The sequence below is a fragment of the Lissotriton vulgaris genome, chromosome 7 (genome assembly GCF_964263255.1).
Source record: "Lissotriton vulgaris chromosome 7, aLisVul1.2, whole genome shotgun sequence".
NCBI classification, from domain to species: Eukaryota; Metazoa; Chordata; class Amphibia; order Caudata; family Salamandridae; genus Lissotriton; species Lissotriton vulgaris.
Genome location: NC_141695.1, coordinates 1,305,738,767 through 1,305,762,291, shown reverse-complemented (window position 1 = coordinate 1,305,762,291; position 23,525 = coordinate 1,305,738,767). Strand labels below are relative to the sequence as shown.

General features: G+C 41.9%; 1 protein-coding gene across 1 annotated transcript in view; it reads left to right on the top strand.

Moving 5' to 3' along the window:
* The window catches only part of LOC147703552 (extracellular calcium-sensing receptor-like), a 163,522-nt gene that overhangs the window by 55,510 nt on the left and 84,487 nt on the right, over nucleotides 1-23,525 (top strand). The window contains exon 3 of the mRNA XM_086929514.1: nucleotides 20,646-21,482. Within this exon, the coding sequence (XP_086785640.1) occupies nucleotides 20,646-21,482 (837 nt within the window). The remainder of the gene's footprint in view (nucleotides 1-20,645; nucleotides 21,483-23,525) is intronic.

The following is a 23,525-nucleotide window of genomic DNA, read 5'->3' as shown; positions in this document are numbered from 1 at the left end:
ACCAATTTGATCAATAAGTAAAACTAAGTGTACACAGCTGTAAGGAAATACTTAGTAATATTTTTTGAGCAATCATACCCTCAGTGCGAGCATTACTGAATGATGTTATGATAAGGAAATTGTTAACCCTAGTGGATAAGATAGCTAGTGATAGAGTGTCATGTTATTCTGAAATTGTACGGGTCCGTCATAATCATGGGTAGTTAGCACCTGCATATTTAGAGACTGTATTAATGTGTGATCATTAGAAATGTAGTAATTAATCAACATGTTAAAATGTTTAGGAATATCCTTATCGTTTGAAGACTAATGTAGTGTTTGACCGAGAATATGCCTTAGGTAACGCAGACTATATTGCTTTACATATAAAATGATGCATTAGTATTAAACGTGCACCATATTAATGATTGCACATGTAGGTTTGCTTATTTATGAAGTGAAATGTAATGTTTTAAATTGTCTTTGGATGTAATGCTTAAAATGTAGTTTTAGAAATGCACGTTTAAATGTGTAAAGGCCTTGATTGCATGAGAATACCAGTAGAGGCCTAACTGTGATTTCTTACGTTAGCCGAATCTTGTAGGCCGAAAATGTATTTTCTTTGGGAAGGCCCCTTTTCTCAGTTGAATTTTGGATTGTAGACTTGTGTGCGTGCAAGGTCCCTTTGCTCACAGGCGTTCTCTTTACGCAGAATAACCTTTTGTTTAAGGAGTTAGGATGGTAGAAGCAGGTGCCGTGGGAGTGAACAGGAATGTTGGTAAGATACTTTTAGCGGAAAAGGTGCCTGGGATCCAAGGACACACCAATGTTTTTGGATGAAGTTGAAGATTTGATGGAAAAGTACGAAGGGAAGACCTACCTGAAGGGGTGTGTTTAGGGCGTGCTTATTGTTTTGGGGATTTTGTATTAGAGACAGTATCCCCAAGAGTGGAGCAGAGGAGGACTAGAGGGGAAGCAAGAAGGAGCATTTTAGAACGAGCTCTGTAGCTTAGGCTACTTACCTATGCAAAGTGAGTGTACTTCTGAGGAAGTCTTCACTGCTGACACCTTTTTCTCTTGCCTGGTAGGGATGCTAAGTAGGAATAACACTTTAGAGTTAGTGTAGGGACATACTAACATTCTTTTTTTCCTTTGGGTAAATGCTGTCAAGGCTTCAAGCAGGGACTGTCATTGTTTGCCTGATGCTTTTGGAAATCACGCTAATCATCATATTGAGTCGTCTGAGACTCCTGCGTAGGATCATGTTTGTATTAGTGCCCGTTTATTTCCTTAACCGCTTGCTGAGGTGCCTGTATGTTCAGGTATTTCTGTCTTTGTAATAAACCTTTAAAACTTTTATTTCGTAGTCAGTGCTCCTTTGAATTAGATTGAATTGGTCATTTATAAAGTTATAATGAATTTGGTGTTCTTCCCTTTACACTTCTTAGCAGACAACAACAATTCAGTCGACCAAGGATTCGAAAGATTGGTAAGACAGAGGATAAAATCTAGATAAGAATCCGGCGGCAACAATTGGGAGCAACTGAGGATGGTTGACTCTAGAGTAAGGGGAGATCTAGATTAGGATAAGAATTTCCCGAGCCCCATAGAATTCAGGTGATGATTGTCCAGCTGATTGTCAGCAGAGGACGGCCTTTCATGGAAGCTGACGGAGAGTGGCGGTGCTGTGAAAGCAGGAAAGCAGCAGTTCGTGAGAGAGTGAGTATGAACAGGATTATGTGTTATTAGATTGCGGTGTTGTTTAATGTTGTGATGCTTTGCGGAGTTGGAATGAGAGTTGTGTGATTCCCGGGAAAGATCTTAGGCTCGATGAGTAGCTTAAGTGATTGTGGTGTAGCAGACACCCAGAGTAATTGTCGACCATTGTGAAGGGAGTCGTGAGGTACCATCGACTACCTGGACCGAGATAGGGGGAGCGAATGTGTGAGTGAGTGAGTAACTGACGCTGGTCGTGGGTTGCTGTATGTGGAACGTTGAGCGATTGTAACCTATCAGCTGAGGTGATTGTCTGGTCATTTCGTGGACAGACAGTTGCCAGATTGAGGTAGACAATTACATGAGATTGTGGACGTACTGTCAGAGAAGTGACTGATTGGATGTACAAGCAGTTATTTCAGCGTATGAAAGAGAAGCGTGAGTGGGTGAGAGATGGATTGTAAAGCAGGGGAACTGCTGTGAGTGGAGGAAAGTGACGCCAGAAGGTGCCACGCTGTGATAGGGTGGTTGGTGTGAAGCCGCGCTGGTATTGGTGGATTGTCATCAGGAAACAAAAGAGCGCTGCGGAAAGTTGGTTTCATCATGAAATGTTTCAAAGTTTTACGAGATTTGTGTAGAGGAGAAGGAAAGGTGGCTACTCAGGGTGGAGAAGAGGCTCCGCCCGAGGATACTCCAGCTCATTACATGGCCACGAATGTGGGGTTGCATACTATACTTTGGCTTGAGAACTGGTGCAAAATGACGGAAGGAAATGAGGAGTGACCTTCCCCCAATATGGGACCTTTAGATTTGAAGTGCTGTATCAGCTGAAAACAATCATGGCTTCTTTGCGACCTTTGCCTAGACTAACACAGTTTGAAGCATTACATGCATGGATTAGGTCAGCACATGAAAGAAAGCGAGAAAGGAGTCAGGAAAGAGTGTAAAGGTTGGTTAGGGCATTCCAAGATGCAAGGTTGGATGCATTGTAGAAAAGATGGAGAGTACGGACAATTGAGGGGGATAAGTTGTTCCCACTAATAGTAAAGGAAGGGAACACCCAGAAGAAGAATGAAGAGGAAGATGACAGTGATACAGACGATAGCTTAATAGAAAGGCTGCTATCTGAGAGACCACCTCCATACAACCCAGAGTCAGAGGGGGAAAAATCAGCCCCGATGGAGAGAGTCAGAGAATCACAAGTTCCACCTAGTGGGGGAGTAGTTGAGAAAATCTTGACAGGAGGGATGGGAACACAGATCAGATCCCAGAGAACACTGACCCTAGGAGGTTGCCAGATGCCCTTACGGTACCAGTTACCATTGGTCCCATAGTGTCGCTGTAAGATCCAGATCAGGTGAGAAGTGGAAATTCATCACAGGCAGCAGCGGAAGGAAGAACTAGCCCTTTAAGGAATGGTGTAGTGAGCGGATTAGTTCACTTACAGAGACCCATGGAGTCGAGTACGCTGTTGCCAGCCACGGCAGACTCGCCGAGGGGACCGATGGATCTGAGGGGGGCCGAGACCAAAATCTTTTGCCGAATTAAGATCAGATTTGAGGACAGGGGAGCAGTCAGCTGAAAATCGGAGGGACAGGATGACAGGAGATTGGGACCATGGAAGTACAGAAAACAGACCAGTAAACAAAACAGATGCAGGGAACAGGACGACTAATGCAGAGAGTCCAGTGGCGCATCTAGTCGAGGTACTCTAAAGCGGCCATGAGGGCAAGAAGGTTAGAATTGATGAGGCTAAAAGCAGAAGTGGATGAGATCGTAGAAGGAAACTTGCCTTTGGAGAGAGTGGAGCTTTATGAACCAGATGAGTTGCTGTTTGTAGCAAAGGACGTGACTCGCAAGGCAAAGTCAGCACATGAGAAACTAACTGAATTGGCAAACAGATACGAGGTGGATTTGTCTAAAACGAAAATGTTACAGGGGAACCACAGATTACAGTACAGTGACCAGGACCTGGAAGAGAGGAGGGTCATTGGGTTGAAGACTCACATAAGAGAATTGATAACAGGGATATGGGCATGGAACAGTTTTGACAAATGGGAGGCAAATGGTCCAAGAAAAAGAGTACCAAAAAGAGTATAGCAGAGACACCACCTCTGGGAGGGGGAATGTTAGGAGCAGGGAATTACCCTTTGCGAGAGGTATCCAGTGAAGGGTATGCACATGTACCTTGGAATAGGGGTGATCTAGCAGCATTCACAAATGATTTCCCTAAGTTGAGGGAGAGGCCAGGCAAGTGGTATACGCAGGTCGGTCGGTTTGTTAAGATCTCGAAGGTGTTGTGGATTGATTTGAACACACTGTTTGATATTGTGGTCCCAAGAGATCTGTGGGCAGCTTGTAAGGTTGTAAGGTTGCAATTGAGTGGCCTACCTCCGAGCCAGATAGGGATGCTGTCCCAAATGGGCCGTCACCGATTGTCATGAAAAAGTATGAACAAGCGATCACATGGTTGAAATCCAAGATATCACCACAGGATATTGATTGGGTGAAGATAGATCGGATGGTTCAGGAACCAAAAGTGCAAGAATACTATGAGAGGCTCTTGCAAGTCTTTAAGCAGTATAGTGGGTTGGATACGTTGGACCCCAAAAATATGGGACAGTTTGTTTCCAGGTTCATCTTTGGTCTGAGACCTGAGATTTGCCTCATGATCCAACAGCATTTAATGTGCTGGCACAATAAGCCAGTAGACGAGATACTGCGGTATGCCAGATATTGCAGAGATGAGGTGGATTTGAAACATAGAAAACATAAGGACAAACTGATGCTAGTTCAGAGGCAAGCGGCTGACAAGGGAGCTCAGATGCACTCAAATGGAGGAACGCTAGGGAGGAGATAGAATGGTCAGAACCAAGGAAAGGGAAAGTCAGGGGACGCCAAAGCAAGAGTAGATGTAGCGACAATGAAAAAGACCACCGTGTATCACTTTTGTCACCAGGTTGGACATTGGAGGCGCGAGTGGCCCTTGAGCCAAGCGAATCAGCTGCAGCAGGAAGGAGAAACAGTACAGGTGCCTGAAGTGGCAAATACTGTGATGAGATCAAGGTCCATGAAAGGGGGGACTCTGGCACCTAAGTACAGGTTCCCCAGCCACCAAGGATCTCACAGGGGACTCTGACTTACCAGTAGATGCCTCTTTTTGATGGCAGTGATGAATGCTACTTGGACCCATTGGCATGACGGAGCCTGAGGGGGAGGAAGACTGCACTCTTGGGGTAGTCTTGGAGGTAGACCAAAGGGGACCATTTGTTGAAGCTGATGTTGATGGTCACTCTACCACCTTTCTGATTGATACTGGTGCTACCCGTTCTATTGTGAGATCTGCAGTAGTTCCCAACCTACCCCTCTCGGGACAATCAATCCAAGTTATAGGTGTCACAAATAAGAAAATGACAAATCCATTGACTAAACTGATTCCTGTGAGGATAGGAACATTCAGAGAAAGACATCAATTTGTGGTTTGCGATTCAAGCCCTGTCTGCCTGTTATAAAGAGATCTTTTGTGCAAGCCCAACTGCACAATCTATTGCATCCTCAAGGGAGTGGAATTGAAAACAAATGACGACGATGCCACCTTTAATGTTGCAAATCAGCACTTGTGCGTGGAAATGTACCCTGTGGTGACAGTGGAAGAGCTTCCACTTGATTTCAGAGATTCGCTCTCGCAGAAGGCGTGGGACTTCACAGGGGAAGACATTGGGTTGATCAAAGGAGTTGAACCTGTCAAAATTCAGGTCAAGCAGAATGTTGAGTTCCCAAAAACGCCCCAATATAATTTGACACCAGAAACGATTGCAGGGAGAAAACCTGTGATTGACTCCATGATTAAGCAGGGGACCCTGAAGGAGATAATGGGCAGTCCATGCAACGCGCCTATTATGGGATTGCAGAAACCGAGTGGCAAATTTAGGATTGTGCAGGATCTGCACAAGGTTAATAACATAGTTGTTCCATGTTGTCCAGTGGTACAGAATCCATCAGTAATATTGTTTCAGATCCCATGTGAAGCAGAGTGGTTCACTGTGATTGAACTTTGTCACATACTTTTCGATATCATTGCATGAAGAAAGGCAGTTTCTTTTTGCATTCAAGCTGGAAAATCGTGTGTTAACATGGTGTTGTAGTCTTCAAGGGTACACAGAGAGTCCATCAATCTTTAACCAGATTTCGAAAAAGAATCTTCAAAAAGCCTTGTGCTGCCACAGAACTCCGTTCTCGTTCAATACATAGACGACCTACTTGTTGCGTCTGAAACTGAGGATGCGTGCCGGATTGACAGCATCGCCTTGCTGAATCACTTGGCAGAGAATGGACACAGGGTTTCCCCAAAAAAGTTACAGTACTGTTTGAATGAGGTGCAATATGTGGGTCACCGAATAGAGAAAGGCAAGAGGAAGGTGTCACCGGACAGGATTGAGGCAATCATGAGTATAACTGTGCCTTCCACACAGAGGGAAGTCAGGATGTTCCTAGGGATCGTTGGCTACTGTCACAAGTGGGCTCCCAACTTCTCGTTAAAGGCAAAGCCTTTACAGAGACTGACACACAAGGAGGTGAGTGATCCGGTACCATGGGACAATGACTGTATGAAGGCTTTCCTGGAATTGCAAGAGGACCTCGGTCATGCTCTGGCACTGGGGATGCCTCACTACACCAAGCATGTTTCATTATTCTGTTGTGAACGAGAAGGTTGTGCACTATCAGTTCTAACTCAAGATCATAGACCTGTCCGGAGACCCATGCCACTTCATAAGATACAAGCAAAGGAACAGACAGGTTTAAAGTTTAATATAAATATTTATATAATCGTTTGTGATTGTGTGTGCGTCTGTATGCGAATATAAGAGATTAATCATTAATCATTTAAGAGAGTTTAAGAGAATGACACATTTTAAATGCATGGAAACATTAGTGATTCAAAAAAAGATTGTACGTTTTGACAGTTTGTCAAGAATACTTAGAAGGAGAGTATTTTCTCTCTCTACCCACCAGTTCCAAGACCTCCAGATGGAACCTCAGGTAATTCACAAGGTGAATGGAGTAAGAAAAAACACATGGTGCTACTGCTATTATGCCCCAATCCACAGAATGTACCGGACGACTCATCGTGCTGCGCCAACAGCATCCTGCAATGCTTTCTTTACGGCCCTCTGCAATGAGAATGAGGCTTTTTGCACAAACTTGAGAAGGTAAACCCTCAGTGGGACTAACCTGGGGCTGTATCCGACCTGCACTTCATCGAAGTTGGCCTGAACCTCAGCCTGAACTTTTTTATTTGACCAGGTCCAGCTCCGCCGGATATCCTGAGTTGGCACTATGTGCTTTTGGGCACTATATTCACTTTATTCTTTAAAAATTAGTAACTCCGGTTCTTCTGATTTTGTCATTTAGTCATTATTTACTTATCAAATTGTACCCTATTTTACTTACTTTGTGTGGGATACTTTATCATGGTATTGTCACTGTTTTTCTGTTTGAAGTGTTGCACAAATACTATTCACGTTGCCTTTAAGTTAAGCCTGACTGCATTCTGCCTAGCTAACAGAGAGTTCAGCACAGGTTAATATAAGGTCTGGTTGTGCCTTTCTCAGACAAGGATTGTGTAATACCCCAGTCAACCAGTAATCCAATTTCTCACATACTTGTTTTAGTAAATATGGAAATGAGCCAAAATACATGGGAGAATACGTGGAAACACCCACTCTCCACTCATGTAACGCCTTCTCAGCACAGAGTAACGCAAGGCAGTGACTTGCGCTGCCTTGCAGTACTCCAGCCACGCAGGGTCATGCAAGATGGCTTTGCTTAGCTTTTTAAATCTGACTTAAGGAATGCATTACTCTTGCGCCACCTTCAGTGACACAAGGGCAATGCAGTGCTTTGATACATCTGGCCCTTAGTATTTTGGAATGATGCAAGTAAACCTGCACCACAATAGTGATGGTGTTAAAAGGGATGCAACATATATAGGCTCACACCAGGAGTACCCACTTGATTTGGTTTAGGATACGGGCAATAACTGATCTTCATATGATTCAATTAGCACCTAAAAAAGATGCTGCCTAGCTCTTTGTGAGCATACCCAATAAATTGAAACTAAATATATTTTTAGACTTATGAAAAACAAACTACAATACTAAAGTAAGTAAGACTATGGTGAAATATTGAAGTGGGAGCTAAGCCACTATAAATTATTATAGAATTCTTATCCATTTTTGAAATATTTATTGATTTATAGACTGTCCTATAATATAAAAATGTAGCATTTCTAGTTATAATAAAATTCACAGCCAAAGGCAACATCCCACATACTTATGATGAAAATCCAGAGGAGGAGGAGTTAAAAAAGATCAAACTGTTAAGCACAGGCCAAACTAATGCCTCATCACCGGACTTGGGTCCAGATGTAAAGCGCTTTAGGTGCCTGTCTAAGTGGAAGCCTCTAGTGGAAGCGGCTATTCCCGAGTCCAGATCGACATAGGCTGCTCCTGAGCCCTTCTACCCAGATGCTTTTAATGATTTTGCCAATTTAGTGTTCAACAAGTTAAGTCAGCTACTGTATGCTAGCCTTCAACCACTTTATCATCATTTGGATCCAGTAGAGAAGTGTTTTACAGTTTATCGGACAATAATAATAATGATTAATCAACGTTCCGTACCCTTCTTAATGTCCAGGTGTCTCAAGTTGAAACAGATAATTGCAAGGCTTTATGTAGTAATGTACCAGGGGAGGGCTGGCCAGAGAAGGTTGATAAGGGTGATACTGAGGGAAATGGCAGCCCTAAGTCCCAAGTTTTAGCTGTTTCAATGATGGAGAGGGGTAAGCATCAGAGTGGACACCTCTCGGTAATCCACCGGCTGCCACTCCATTCGTTGTGATGCTGGCCAATGTCCCTCATGTAGGTCCTTGGGTCTCTGAGACCACCACACTGTTATGAGGACATTCTTCTTGTATGTTGTGCAGGCTGGAATGGTTTGCAGACTATAAACATCCAGGCGGATTCCATTATTGTTCTTTTTAGATATCCTTTCATTGTTCAGGGCGTTTTGCGCTTGCACAAATTGGTCTGCCACACCATGAGCATCTTCCTTTGACTCCCTGAAAGTGGGCCTAAAAGCATTTAGATGAGCACTAATTTCCTTAAACGTAATGCTGACAAGATGGACGTCCTGTTTTTTAACCAAGCTGTAGTACCCTCTTCAGCATTATGGTGGCCAGCTGAATAGGATCTCCCCCCACTCCTAATGATTCAGTTAAGAATCTAGGAGTCAGGTGGGACAAAGACCTGTCCCTTGCTACCCATGTCCAACAGGTATCCGCGGCCTGCTATGGGAAGGTAGAAATCATTAGAAAATGTATTGATTTCTTGCCTTAGTCAGCATGCAAAACCGTTGTGCATGCCCTAATCACCTCCCATCTTGATTATGCCAATGGTCTCCACATGGGTCTGCCAATTGGACTGATCCGTAGGCTCCAGATAGTGCAGAATTCAGCAGCCAGGCTGGTCTGCATGGTCCTTCTTCGCAAACGTATTTCCCCTTACCTGAGACAGATGCATTGGTTAGCTGTGGCCAAGCTCATCGAATTTAAGACCCTTACGTTTGCATTTCGGGCACTTCAAGGTAGGAGGCCCAACTTCTTGAGGAAGAGACTTCCCCCCAGATTCAGCATGCTCCTCTTTTGCGAGTCCTTAATAGCGATTATTAAGGAATGCAGGTAGAAATCACAAAATTTATAGCGATTTCTACATCTTCCTTATTTGCGATTCGCTAATTGCTAATCGCAAACAAGGAATGACTCCCCATTCATCCCTATGGGCCAAAGGCCCATAGGAATGAATGCGAAGTCAAACCTTATTAGCGAATAGCAATTAGCGAATCGCAAATAAGGAAGCGATTTCAAGGGTGCCAGGGTGTCCAAAGGACACCCTGTAGCACCCCTGAAATGGTGATTTACACTGGTGTTGCGCACACCCTTGTCCAAAGGGCATGGGTGTGTGTATATCCAACTTAGAACAGTGCACTAAAGTGCATTTTTCTAAGTTTTCGCTATTTACCACAAAGTCAGACTTCGCAGTAAATATGGGCCAAAAATTGCGAATTCGCAATTCTAAAATGACTCAGGAATTGCATTTATGGAATCTCAAATAGAGATTCCTTAAATGCAATTCTTCGCAATTTAGCGATTTCAGATTTTGCGAATATTGCATTTGGGATGATGAATCCCAAATGCAATAAAAACGCTCGCAAAGGGCCAGATTTGCAGAATCTGGCACTTTGCGAGCCGATTTTACCTTCATGAATCTGGCTGTTCATCCTTACCAGCAGAACAGATCTCCTAGGTCTAACCACAAACAATACCTTACCACCCCTGCGGTTCGCAAAGTCCAGAATGAGGCGAAGGACATTCGAGGAGGGAACCTCTAAATGCTGGAATAACCTTCCACCTTAATTGCGCGCATTGCAGTTCGATCAGGAATTTAGAAAGGCCTTGAAAACCTGGCTCTTTAGTCGCAATGACTAAATGTAAACTGACCACTATCTCTACTTCTGTCCGTACCAGCGCCAAGACACCCCATCTGGGGTAGCTGTGCGCTACATAAGTATCTTCTTATTTATCATTTTTATTAATATTATTATTATTTTTATTATTATTATTATTAATTTTAGATATCCTTTCATTGTTCAGGGTGTTTTGCGCTTGCACAAATTCGTCTTCCTCGCCTGAGCGGCTGAGGCTGGTACCCATGGGTTATTTAATCGGTATCTGGCCGTATTTCTGAGTGCACCTGCCCATAACACCATAGACCCTTTAGGCCCCCTTATAGGTTCCTCTACTCTGCCCGACTTTTTAATGTAATGATTTCTAATCGATTTTCTGCTTTATCTGACTTAAATGATGGACTTGATGGGCAGCGGCCTGTTCGCACTGAAGCCACCTCTGAACTCCCCGTCAGGATACATGAATTGGTGAGCTGTGCAGTCATTCCGCATTATGATAAAGAAAGGATGCATAAGTGTGGTGTGTCATAAGGGGATATAATGGTAAAGTGTCCCTAGCCAAGAGTTATCTTTTGGAATGTAGCAGGCCCGCATAACAAACTGGACAACATGGAATGGTTAAAAGTTACAAATAAACTCTCGATTTTGTGTCTTTAGGAACCCCGTCATATTAACGGTTACCTCATACACCATTTACCTACTACAGCATGCTCTAATTCAGGGAGGGCGAAGGGCAGATTAGTGCGCTTCTTTTCCACCCTACAGAAGGCCATTTATAAAAATATCAGTCTTGTGATTCTTTTTACCAGTCTATTGGAATTGAAGTTTCAGAGGGAGTACGGAGAGTGTGTGTGAATTTTTATAACAATCTTTTTAGTGTGTGAAAAAGTGCTGTGATTGAAAGGCTAGATAGAGACATAGCCAGATAAATAGGAAACATCATAATTTCTGGCAGGGATTTTAATGCTCATTTATGTGTGTTCATTCATAGGGAGGTATGTGGCTTTTGTGATAACTAGGGCAATGGTCACACGCTTTCCACACACAAGGTTTATGGCAATGTGATCAATCGTGTCCTCCTAAAACACACCTTGGGGTTTGCAAATGAAATAAGTAAGCTATAGTCCCTTTTGTCAAAACTTTAATGCCAGAGGGGAAAGAATTATGATGGATTTCAACTTAATATCGAAAATTATGATGCAACATGTTTATAATTTTAAAGCCCACCTAAAATCTTTTAGTGATAATTACCCCCAACGCTTCCAGGTTGACAGTCAGCTATGGGAAATCCACCTTAAATCATATGTAAAAGTGAAGGATATTGAAATTATAGTCAATAACGTAAAATGGGTAAAGGTGAACCCTATAGGATTTTATGGTAAATTTGGTAAAGGACAACAAAATATGGTTAACGATTAACCTGGATGAGAATGCTTATGATCTAGAAATCAGCCTACATTAAAAGGGAGCTTCCTAAAACGTTAGTAGTAGGAGAAAAAAACAAAGTCTGGTTTGACCAGGAAGGCACGATGGCACACAGGACACTTAAGTCTGCATTAGATAGCTTTTATCAAGATTGTGGAATGCAGAAGACTGTATAAACGTGCACTGACAAATAGGAAAATAATTATAATGGAAGAGGCATGAACTGCCCTTGAACATAACAGTACATTAAAAGAAACAGTAAATTTGTCCATTCTAAAATCTTGATTGGGTTCCCTCAGATTTGTTCCATCAATCAATCAGGGTTTGTAAAGTGCAGCTACTCACCCACGAGGGTCTCAAGGCGCTCGGGCTTTGGGTGGGGGAAAGGGGGGGAGGGCGGATCCATTGAGAGCTGGAGTCATTTGAAGAGCCAGGTCCTGAGCAACCCTGGGCAAAGTACAGCGCTACACATGTGTAGTTTGTGCTACTTTGCACTATGCGAATTGCACATAGCACAGTGCGAACACGCCTAGCGGTCATTTTTTGCTTGCTCGCAGTCCTCAACATCAAGTTGGCGACCGCGAGCAAGTAAAATGACAACCCAGTGAGACTTTTTTCTCATTCGTGATCAGCAACATCAAGTTGGCGATCGCAAGAGTGGAAAATAACCCTCCCGGCGAGATTCTCAACGCGGGGAGGTCAGGTTTCTCATTGCGAGTGGTAGTGTATGCTCGCGACCGCTCACGATGAGAAACTACCAGTCCACGTTGAGAAAGCTGCCGCTCGAGTAAAAATCTACTCAAGCGGCAGTGAAAGACAGCACTGTGCAAGATGCCGTTTTCAATGATTGCACAGTGCGGACAAGCATCTGGCACTCTGCAATCATCGCGAACAGCGCACTACACAGTTCGCGTTGAGCTACATGTAGCTCGCGAAGTGCACTTTTCGTAGCTCTACTTCGTGAACTACGCCCAGGGTTAGTCCTGAGGTCGTTCCTAAACCGGAATACAAAAAGAGAGGGACCCTGGGAAAAAACTATGTGGGCAGGATGTCAGGGGACTAAAGAAAAAAAAGGGGGGGTATCTTGGCTGCAAAATACTCTCAAGAACGGAAAAAACTTGCCATTCTGCAGGGCTCGGGGGAGTCACAAACATGAGCCCAGACAATAATTCCGCTGGCAAGGATTACTATAAATAAAAATGCAAATAATAAAACCGAGTGATGTACATTTGTATTGAATGCCACAACAGAAACAGAAATAACATTTATTATTTATTGCTTTCGTTCATATCAAAATTGATAATCAAGCTCAGCATGTAACGATAAACTCAGCATTGCTGGCAGGGCTATACAATGAATTAACTAAATAAAATAGAAATATCAAACAACACCAAGATGGTCTCTCATCTGATCTATCAAGCATGCTACATTCATACCACAGACAATCGACACATCTTAAACACAGCAAGGAGAAATAGACTCTTTTGAAAAGACCATCCCCAGTCTAACATAGAGAGAGTTCTAATGTTCGGTCATATATCCAGTTGAAATAGTCTTACTTTCTTACATTCATATCAAACCCTAGACAAAAATTATTGACAATGACATTATTAAATCACAGTGGAAATGAAAGGAGAAATTACAATAATAATCCTAATCCTTCATAAGGCAGCTTGTACATGGATTTTTTCTAATTTCCTGGTTGTCTCCAAAAAATGCGCCAACGAGCATCAGCCCTTTCATAGGAGACCACCTGCAAATTAGAAAAAACCCTGAACTGGAGCAGTGTAGAGACTTGCCCGAGGTGTAGGGGGAGGTAATTCCAGGCCTTGGCTGTGAGGTAGGTGAAGGACTTTCCTCCCATTCTGGTCTTGTAGATGTGTGGGATGGTGGCCAGAGAGAGGTCAGCTGATCGGAGTTGTCTTTTGGGTGCGTTGAAGGAGAGGAGGTTGTCCAGGTTTTTCAGGTATACTGTTCCGATGTTGTGGAGGGCCTTGTATGCATGAGTGAGGAGCTTGAAGGTTATTCTTCTTTCGATGAGAAGCTAGTGGAGATTGCGGAGGTTTTGGGTGAGGTGGTTGTTACGGGGGATGTCTAAGATCAGTCTGGCTGCGACGTTCTGGATGGTCTGGAGGTAGTTTCTTGTTGATTCCGGAGTACAGTCTGCTGCTGAAGAGGGCGTGCATGACTGTTTTTCTGGATTCAGTTGGGATTAATCTGAACAATTTTCTGACTATGCGGAGGGTGTTGAAGGAGGTCGAGGATACTGCATTGATCTGGCGGTTCATCGTGAGCAATGAGTCTAGTATGATGCAGAGGTTTTGTGCTTGGCCCTTTGGGTGGGGGAATTCTAAGGGTGGGGGCCACCAGGAGTCATCCTATGTGGAGGGGGTGGAGCCAAGGATGAGGACTTCTGTTTTCTTGGAGTTGAGTTTCAGTCAGATCTTTTTCATTCAGGTGGCGACAGCTTTTATCCCTTCTTGAAAGTTGTGCCTGGTGATGTTGGGTTCTTTAGTGAAGGAGAGGATGATCTGGGTGTCGTGGGTGTAGGAGGCAATGTTGAGCCTGTGATTTTCTGATGATGGCTGTGAGGGGGGGCATGTAGATTTTGAAGAGGGAGGATCCCTGGGGCACTCCACATCTGGTCTCTGTTGGTTCCGAGAGATAGGGCGGGAGTCTGATTCTCTGAGTTCTGCCTGTGAGAAATGAGCATATCCAGTCAAGGGCCTTTCCGCGGATGCTGGCATCATGGAGTCTGGTGGCTAGTGCGAGGTGGGAGATGATGTTACAGACAGCTGAGAGGTCCGGGAGGATGTGGGCTGCCATTTGGCTCTGGCCAAGGAGGGAGCAGTTGTCGTTGGCGGCGGCGAATAGGGCGGTCTGGGTGCGGTGGTTGCTGTGGAATCTGGATTGGGAGATGTCAAGGACTCTGTTAGCTTCGATGAAGTTTGTTAGCTGAGTGTTGACAGCTTTTTCGATGCATTGGCTCAGAATGGAAGCAGGGAGATGGGTCTAAAGTTCTTGAGGTTCGTCGGGTTTGCGGAGGGTTTCTTCAGGAGGGGGTTGACTTTGGTGCGTTAGAAGAAAACAAGAAAAAGGTCCCTAAACGTTGGGGGTATACCTTATGTCGTACGGTAGCTCACCAAGATGGCTTGAGGGCTATCTACGACTTGACAGAGAAAATTATCTTTTAGATTCAACATGCATACAGTACCTAAGTAGAGGCTAACAGTCAGTGTAGGAACTCTGTGTACAATTATTCACAACATTTTTTTAAAAAACTCTAATCTTCGCCATTGTTTAAAATCAACAGTTTATTGTTTAAAATGTATAACATAATACAGTCTAACAATACATAAAAAATTTTTTACAATCAGATACAGATTTAAAAAACCAAAAGTCGACGCAGCGTTTCGGTGTCTTGTATCGATGGTAACACCTTCTTCAGGACAGGTTTTTTTTTAAAAAAATCTCTCAAATTTTTTGAGGGATTCTGACCATATAGGATATCTTGAGGGTGCAGTTTTTCACTCATTAATCTGCCTCTCATAAGTGTTTCTTCATTAGATGGAATTTAGGGATACTTATTCCACCTGGACATAAAATTCATGTATGTGGTCAGTGCTGTATCAGGGGTGACCACCGTATGTCTTTTCAACTTGAAAACATGTTTCTTTATATATAATGTGGGTTAATTTCCAGCTTGTCTTTTTGTAGATAGAGGCTTTTGTATATATTTGCTTCATTCTATCGTCTTGCGTCCTATTCCTCCGTTACTTTAGGAATAATACTTCTATTGGAACAGCGGCCTCCCTGTCACCTGGTCCTGATACAGCTTACATGTAGAACTACACACTTAACAAACACTAGTATGAGTGTCTCACTACACATACACACACAAACACACACACAAATGTCTCACCATACTCACACATGCGCAGACCCACACAGGCACTAGTATGAGTGTCTCACTACACATACAGGCACACAAACACACATGCAAAAACACACGTGTTTCACCACACACACCACAGACACACACACTAGTATGAGTGTCTCACTGCACATACAGGCACACAAAGAAACACAACACACGCGTGAGTGTGTCACCGCACACCCATACACATACACACTAGTATGAGGGTCTCATTACATTTATAGGCACACAAACACACAAAACACACACGAGTGGCTCACTACACACCCACACACTAGTATGAGTGGCTCACAACACATACACACTCAAAAACGCACATACATGAGTGTCACCCCACATACACTAACACACACTAGTTTGAATGTCTCACAGCAGCTGAAATCTAGACCAGATCCATCTTCTGGACATTGAAAGGCCACTTCTCAGTACACTATTTTCAACATTCATTTGATTTGTTATCCCCCAGAGTAGTTAGTACCACCAAAGGTAACCAACCCTCGCGGCACACAGAGCCCAACCACAGAGCAGCAGCCCTATACATGCAGGGCATCACAAAGGGATGCATTCACAGGCAGATCACCCAGTGAGATAGTGGTTCCTATTGGCTGGCAAAGGTGAGGCTGCATCTCATGGTAAGTCCTTGAGCCTCACTAACCTCTCAAAGACAAACAAAAGATATCTCAATTTATTTTCATGAAACTCTGAATCAATCACCACAAACATGCACACACAAGGCACATGAAAATTCACATAGGTTTTGCTCCACATGAAACACACTAACATGTCCAATGACTTATGAAAACTGACCAACAGTATCTTCAAAACACTACTATCAACCACTTTTTCACTTCTAGAAGCAAGGGCTCTCAGCGGTCCTTTTTGGCACATGGAATAATATGGTGAAAAAATGATTCCTTTGTACTTTATATAAGGAAGACGCTGCTATCATGATGTCCAATGGGGAGTGAAAGATGTGCAAAATGTCGTACCCAGCATAGAATACAAAACATTTTTATTAAATGTGGATTAATTACTTGCTTTTTTGAAGCCCTCAATAGATTCCAGTGGTACCTACAGCAGTGTTGTGAACGCCAGTGCCATCATTTAATTTGCGGCACCACCAACAAAACGGCGAGCACGGAGGCGCGCACCTTCCTCAAAACTCCCAGCCAGCTCCAGCAGCCGGATGTGCCGTTCGCAGCAGTTCCGACCGTGCGCTTCTTGCACTTAAAAAACTTGGGCCGTGCGCACCGCGCGACACTGGGGCCCGCTGCGGAGGCCTTAATAAGTTATTTGGGGACAATGACTTAGTGAGTGTCTCCAAATAAATTATAAAGTCCGCCGCAACAGAGGCAAGTGTTTTGGCACAGTTTGTGATCCAGCGACGGAGGTTGCATGCTGTGTTGGTAGCGTCTGGCGTCATTGGTGGTGGGGTGCTGATTAGGGCAGAGGTGAGCTGGTCTTCATTCCAGCTTGTACGGGGCTAGCGGTGGGCATGCTTGTACATGGTGGGTTTTCTGAAGGAGAAGTGGATGCAGTGGTAATCTGTCCAGGGGAGTTCCGTGGTATGGTTGTAGGAGACGTTGTTTCCTTCTGCGAGGATGGGGTTGAGTGTGTGTCCCACTGTATGGTAGGGGGGTCCCGTTGCTTCAGTCCTTTGTTGTCGAGGTTCCCTAGGAAGGTGGTGGTGTTGGGGTCATCATGGTTGTCTAAGTGATAGTTTAGGTCTCCATGTAGGATGCAGTCTGTGGAGGCGAGGGTGTGGGGTGCAATGAGGTCAACGATCATTTTGGTGTATTGAGTGTTGAAGGATCATATAGACTTTTGGGATCCATGAAAGTAACCTGTAGAACTGGGAAACTGGATACATAGTCCTAGTCAGTGGTCGTCCCCATTTTTAAGAAGGGAGAACAAAATGAGCCACAATTCTATTGCCCGATCTTCCGATTGGATGCATTGATTAAGGCGTTCGGGGGCGTTATCTTGGGGAGACAGGAGATGTGGGCGGATGAATATGCCATCTTGACAGATAGTCAATATGGTTTCTGAAGAGACATGGGCACCATAGAGCAGTGTATTAATCTCAGAATAGGCAATTGCCAAAAAGGACTCAATATACATAGGTTTAATGGACTTGTCAAATGCGTTTGATTGTGTCATCTCATATTAAATTGCGGCACTTGATGGAGGCTATTAAAGTGAATGTGAATATAATTAACATCATCAGAGACATCTACATGTGGATCACTGCCAGAGTCAGAAATGGAGTGGGGAGGGAGTGTGCTGAGGAGTTCTCCATATCTAGGGGATTAAGGCAGAGGTGTTTTTTTTCAACCTTCCTCTGCACCTTGTATACTAAAAATGTGAAGAAGGTGCTAGAGGGGGTGGAAAGGACATGCCCCAGGTTGGCCACAATCCAGTTTTTGTGCTTCTTTATACGGATGACGCTGTTCTGATGTCATGCAGTCCCATTGTGCTTCAGCTTTTGAGGGATAACTTTTCAGTTACATAGTAAATCTGGACCAAGGGGTAACATCAAGAGGTAATTCATAATGATGTGTGAAGCATCCACCTCAATAAAGAAAGGCTTTAGTATCCAAGGTGTTGCCATAAAACAAGCACATACGTTTTCTGATCTGGGCGTTATTTTCAACTCCAGAGGAACTTGGATGCATCAGGCAGTTAGGTGTGATTTGCCAAAGCAACCAATGCATAATATACTGTGTGAATTAATTAGATGCGCAAGAAAAAGCATGCTTCGGACAATTATTACATACAACGGCAAGTTGCATGTCTGCCCTATGCCACTCTGAGTTAGGGCTGCCATACATAGCACATCTCATTAGAGTAAAACCTTTACTCTTGTGGCCTGGTATATACACTAAACCAGAGAAAACCTTAAACAGGAGAGTAGTTGTGGACTGTTTATTACTTGAGCTGGCACTAGAAATACCTTGGTTAAAGAATATAAGGAGCTTTTGTGATGGGATAAACAGGTAAAATGTCTTTGATGATCCTGAATCAATGTTGGATGTTAATGAAGCAGTTCTCAAACATATGTGTTTCAACTTTTTGAACTTCAGGAATTATCAGGCATTAGAAACATAATGGGCTTTAAAGCATATTGGGAGATGACACCATAAAGGGGGCTTTAACCTTATTTATCATCAACTCTGGACACTCAGGGTCGATATGTTCTAATATGTTTTAGGTTCAATATGATGAAGTGTATTGCTACCTTTCCACATATGAATGACTGGCCACACACCTTGACCAGATGCCCCTGTGACAACCATTCCACTTAATGGTTTTTAGGCTTCACACTGTGTTGCAAGTTTTCTAAGGCTCCTAGGTTATTATTTCTGAGACCCATTTTTAAACAGCATAACAAGAGTTGTATCAGTCTGGCCCTTACTTTCCTGCAACAACGTAATCTTATGTGATGCTTTATGAACTCACAAATTTATGATTGTATGTAAACACATTCAAAGGACCAGAGTGGTATAGCCTTTTATGTTTCTACTAATAATGATCGGTATGTTTGATGTTTCTCTTAGGACACTTGTGAACAGTGTTTCTCTGATTATGTCTGCCCAGACATTTATGTGTAACAGGTAAAGATTGAGACTAGTTTTACACGCTTTAATTGCAGTGAAATTGTTGTTTTAATGCTGATTTCATTGTAGATTTATAAAGTGTGCTTTTATGGCTTTTTTCTTAATGCCAAGTTAGTATTGCTGTTATGTTGCATAGCCCACATAATCTGTTATTTTGAGAATATCTAGGCCTAAAATGGAATCTAGTCAAAAAGTAGCTCTTTATAATAAACACAGATGATCTGTATAGGTAGGAAACTATAAGAGAATGCACCATTTATAATGCATTTTTTTCTGATGAATTTGATTGGTGACACAAGGAAAAAGTACTGTGAACAAGAAATAATTTGCAATTTGTAGGTAAAAAGATGCTTTTGATAAACTAAAACAAAATAATATATGGAAAACTGTAAACAATAGTACCAAACAAGACAAAATTAATATATTAAGTATACGTTTAGGATTAAAAACACAGCTAGAGAATTTTCTTTGTTTGTGTAAAATTATTCACATTTTCTTTTCTCAAACTATAATTCATATGTCAAGTGTGCAATTGATCAATTGTTGTCGTTTACAAATAGTTGATAACTGGTATGTAAATACAATATCACAAAATGGATCTTTTTCATATACTTTCAATTTCTTAGGATAAAATTTACGAAATTAACAATTTCTGTTATATTGGGGAACCAGCCATTACATGGCATGCGATACAATGAATGCATTACAACGCGGTCATTACAACAACCACATTGTTACATCGCAGTACATTACAACACAAGTCATTTCATCGACTTGCTGTATGGGGCCCGGTAACATAAGGAATAGTATAATTTACTATTTCAACACCTTCCCTACTGTTGTGCACACTGGAGTTGCAATAGTAAATTATACTATTCCTAAGTCCAACCTGCCCCCTACAGCAAGTCGATCTAACGAGTTGCGTTGTAATGTACTGCAATGTAACAACATGGTTGTTGTAACGACTGTGTTGTAATCACATGCATTGTAAACACATGCGATGTAAAGTGTCCTATTTGTTATATTGTTTGAGAATCCAGAAAGCAAATTTGTTTGCAAAACACACTTTGGCTGGAATCAAAAGTGATCTGGAAAACTTTGGAAACAATTGAAAGTAAATATAATCATAAAATGCTTTGGAATATTTATAGTCGGAAAATGTAATGTAAAGGTTCCCTTTTAATAACCTGACTGCACACATATTACCAGTCAAATTGATACAGTCTATTGTCTTGATAACTGAGTGCCTAAATATAAACCAACCAGCAAGAACCTCTCAACATTTTAGATCTTAAAATTATGATTTTTTTCTTCAGTCTGTTGCAGGTTTTAGATACTCTAGTAGATACTGCTATGTCAACCAACCAGTATTACACAACTCACATTAGACAATCAAGTATTAATAATGTGTTACAGATTCATAATGCAAGTGTTTTCAACCTTTCTAGATAAGCTATGGTGCAGCATTGGGTGCACTAAGTGATAAAGCACAGTTTCCATCTTTTCTCCGGACCATTGCAAATGCAGGATCTCGGGCCAATGCTTTCATTGAGCTATGTCTTCACTTTGGTTGGAAGTGGATTGGAATTCTGGCTTCAGACAATGATTATGGTCTTGAGAATGGTCAAAAGCTAATGGACGAAGCTCCCAAGAATGGCATCTGTATTGAATTTTTTGAAACACTAGCTACAAAGATGACACAGAAATCATTATTTCATACCATCAATGTTATACAAAAGTGTACAGTAAAAGTTATAGTGTGCTTGACCTTTTCCCCGCAAATGATTAAATTTTTTCAAGAAATCTCTGCAAAGAAGATTGTTGGTAAAATTTGGCTTGCAAACACAAGTTGGTTTCCTTCTCCTGTATTTTCCATAAAAGATTTATGGCAAACGTTGCATGGCACAATTGGATTTGCAGTATATAGTGGAGAGATCCCGATGTTTAAGGAATTCCTTTATAGTATACATCCATCAAAATTTGTCAATGACATCTTCATGAAGTTGTTCTGGGAGCATGCCTTTGACTGCCAATGGCTGGAGGAATTGAACAGACCAGCCACTGAAAACGGGACACCAGGAATGAGATTTTGTAACCAAACAGAAAAATTGGAAACACTTGATGTGTCAGCATATGATGTGAATAACTTCAGATATCCCTATGCGGCATATAATGCCATCTATGCCTTAGCACAGGCCCTACATGATTTAAAGTATTGCATACCTACAAGAGGACCATTTGCTAACAGAACATGTGCAAAGTATCCAGAATTTCAACCTTGGCAAGTGAGTTGCTCACAAAATATTTATCTTGTTTTACAATTCTGTGATTTATATCATTTTTTGAAAAAATATTACAGTGAAAGAGAATGATGCTTTGAATAATGAATCAATTTAGTCAACACAGAGTAATGATCTGCTGCATGCAATAATGCAAAAATAAGACTAGGGAAAGAGAGCATTTGGATACATTTTAAAACACTGTCATAAAGATGGTGGTAATGCCTAGAAGTTGTAATTGCCATTAGGAAATCTCTGCCAATATCCAACTTGTTATTTTGTTTGCTACAGGAGCCCCAAAGCAACAATTTGCTGGTCCCACAAATATTTGATTTATAGTTGTTAGTCATTCATTGTCATGATAACAATTGAAATGTAACCTATTGTAAGTCAACCAAGACAAATAAAACTAGACTAATATCATACTGTGCCTGTAAATGTAGGACCTGGACAGAAATATTTTTATAATCATAGATGATTGTAGTACTGTTAGGAGTAAAGATAGGAGGCAAGGTCATTTTTTAAATTGTGTTTCATTTCATTCAGTTAATATTTTCAATGTAACACCTGATGAGCTTGTGTCAGCAGATCCAGAAATTAGTCATTGTTATCATTATTTTATCATTATGTGGTATTAACGCAGTGTGATGTCAGGACCAGCCATGACCACTAACACAGAGGGACTATATTCAGAATATACTATTGCATTATATATTGATACATATACAACATGATTTCCAAAATAGTGCATAATATTAAACTTAACAAGGGAAAATGAGTAATTAATAACGAATAACGATATATTATAACTATGACCATAAATACAAAAAGCCTTATGAAATACAGAAAATATAAGAAGTCAACAATTTATCCTTGGAAACTTAAGAATCAAGTGGTTGTAATAGATCATTTTGATTGTAAGATTTCACTTGTAATTACGTAACAAGGGCTTACTCTTTTCCTTGTAAAAGTAATCCATATCCACCAGTACTGAATAGATAAGGAACAGGCTTATTTAACATTTTAAATAATAGATTTAATAGCAGATAAAATAGTGAAATCAAATAATTTAATTCGAAACGATGATAATGAAAAGGTTAAGGCAAAAAAAAGCCTTTAAGATAATGAATTTATATGAATAGCGTCTTTGATGTGTTGACCAATTGCATCCAAGTACTTCTCCAAGAACCTAAATAAATTGGGCATTCATGAATTAAATGTTACAATAAACCAATATCAAATGTACAATGCCAGCATATCGGAGTGCCAGGAAATTTAGCCTTAACCCCTCCCACACTTGTGACAGGTCCGCTCTGTCACCACCCTCGGTCGCGCTGTGTTGGTGATGGAATAGTTCCGTCATGGCCCACTCGGCGTGCCTGCGTGGCGTTGATTTTGCGCCTGAGCTGGACGTTCCATTGAGCGGGCAGGGCCGTGACGGAACCGCTCCGTCACAAGAACAGCGCTCCCCAGGCTCGTGACGGAGCGGTTCCGTCACGAGCATGGAAGCGCCGCGCGGCACCCCTAGCGCTGCGGTGGAATTGCCGCTGCTGCGAAGGGGTTAAAGAATTGACATAGTGTCCATAGTACATATAAATTAGTCTGCTGCAGAGTAAATGTTAACTAATCTAAAATATTACAAACATTACATTATTTCCATTGTTCATAGGAAAAGGTAGAAGGCAGTTCTCCGTAGTAGTCAATTTATCCAAATTATTAATATAACCAATACACGTTGTATTCATTTTAGAAGGAACATGTCCAAGTTTGTAAGCAAAATATGGATTCTGCAGTTTTCGTCATGGGCAACACATTAATAAAAGCTTTTAGGATTATATCACGTAGGCTTTCATATTTGTGAAGTTCTCAAGGGTGTACTTTAAGTTTTGCTTCAAATTCTGAAGATGACAAAAAACAAATATCATATACATAAACCATTGTAGCATTAATCCAAGATTTTCCTTTCTGAATTTGAGTGAAGGTATACGCCAAATAGTGGAAGATTTAAAACATTAGACACCAACTTAAATTAAGGGATCAACATGAAGC